Here is a 1,131-nt window from a genome sequence, read left to right on the forward strand (position 1 = left end):
TCAAGTACAGATCTTCTAATTTGTTGTTCTATCTTCACCCACATCTAATAGGAATAATAATACCATTTTTTTAAACTTACTTTATAGGTATCAGGCATAAGATTTATATGAAAAAAATGTCCCAAAATCACTAAACAAACATAGGGTAAAACACATAAAGTTTTATCATATTAACTATGTTCTAACATTTGATTTGCTTTTTATAGTCTAACCAAAATAAAGATTGCATATTTTCAGAACTATGAAACTCAGTAGTTAGACAAGGTGAATTAAAGTAGTAAAACTAGTCATAATAATAAACCGATTCATCCATGTTCTCAATTACATTAATAATAATAATTGTAAAAACAGATTAACATTTTGTGAAAATACTCATATTTATTTAGGAGTTCTTGCCCATATCAATGGTCTGGCATCAGCCACGGCATCAGGTACTCAGACAGTCATATTGTCCACAGATTTTGTCAAACAGATTTGGCAGCCCAACCGGGATCTATCTGTTAGCCCATACGCCAGATCAAGCATGTCATTCTCCTCATCAGTGACTGCTTCTAACTTCTCAAATATGTGATCTTCAAAGATGAGATGACAGGTAGAGCAAGCCAAGGTACCCTCACATGCACCAAAACCATCAATACCTAGATTATTTTCAACCACAACATCTAGTAGAGAGTCACCAACTTTTCCTTTGGCTGTTAATGTTACATCATCACGGTTTATTTTATCTTCTGAGCTGCGGTGCGTCTGCGCTGATGTGCTCAGCGCCTGGTGCACCCCGACACGGCCCCCCAGGCCCCGCTTGGCGCTTCTGCCCGGTCCCCGGCCGTCCGGGAGGCTCCCGGCTCCGGCGAAAAGCAGCCGCCCGTGGGCTGCGCCGCCGAGAGCTGCGGTGGCGGGGCGCAGGAGCCGGGTGCCCCCCGCGGTGGCCATAGCCCGCGGTCGCGTCATGCCTCTAACTTTTAAGTCATCTTTTTAACTGTTGTGTCATTCATTGCTTATCACAAAATTTGAGAAGAAAAGCAAGTCCAAAATCCACTTAAGTATTTCCATCATCATCATCACTTCTAAACATTTATTAAGAAATTAGAAGCCAAATATTAAGTAAAATGCTCATTAGAACTCAACAAGGGA

General features: G+C 41.2%; 1 protein-coding gene across 1 annotated transcript; it reads right to left on the reverse strand.

Annotated features, from left to right (window-relative positions):
- Positions 1–420: 420 nt before the first annotated feature.
- Positions 421–930, reverse strand: LOC140844277 (adrenodoxin-like). The gene has a single exon (XM_073215733.1). It carries the CDS (start codon positions 928–930, stop codon positions 436–438), a length of 495 nt encoding a protein of 164 aa, XP_073071834.1. The 3' UTR covers positions 421–435.
- Positions 931–1,131: the final 201 nt, after the last annotated feature.

This window comes from Manis javanica, chromosome 11, assembly GCF_040802235.1.
Source record: "Manis javanica isolate MJ-LG chromosome 11, MJ_LKY, whole genome shotgun sequence".
NCBI lineage: Eukaryota > Metazoa > Chordata > Mammalia > Pholidota > Manidae > Manis > Manis javanica.

Bases quoted from the DNA above. Each gene is read 5' to 3' on its own strand.
- LOC140844277 (XM_073215733.1), bottom strand. From the start codon at position 930: ATGGCCACCGCGGGGGGCACCCGGCTCCTGCGCCCCGCCACCGCAGCT.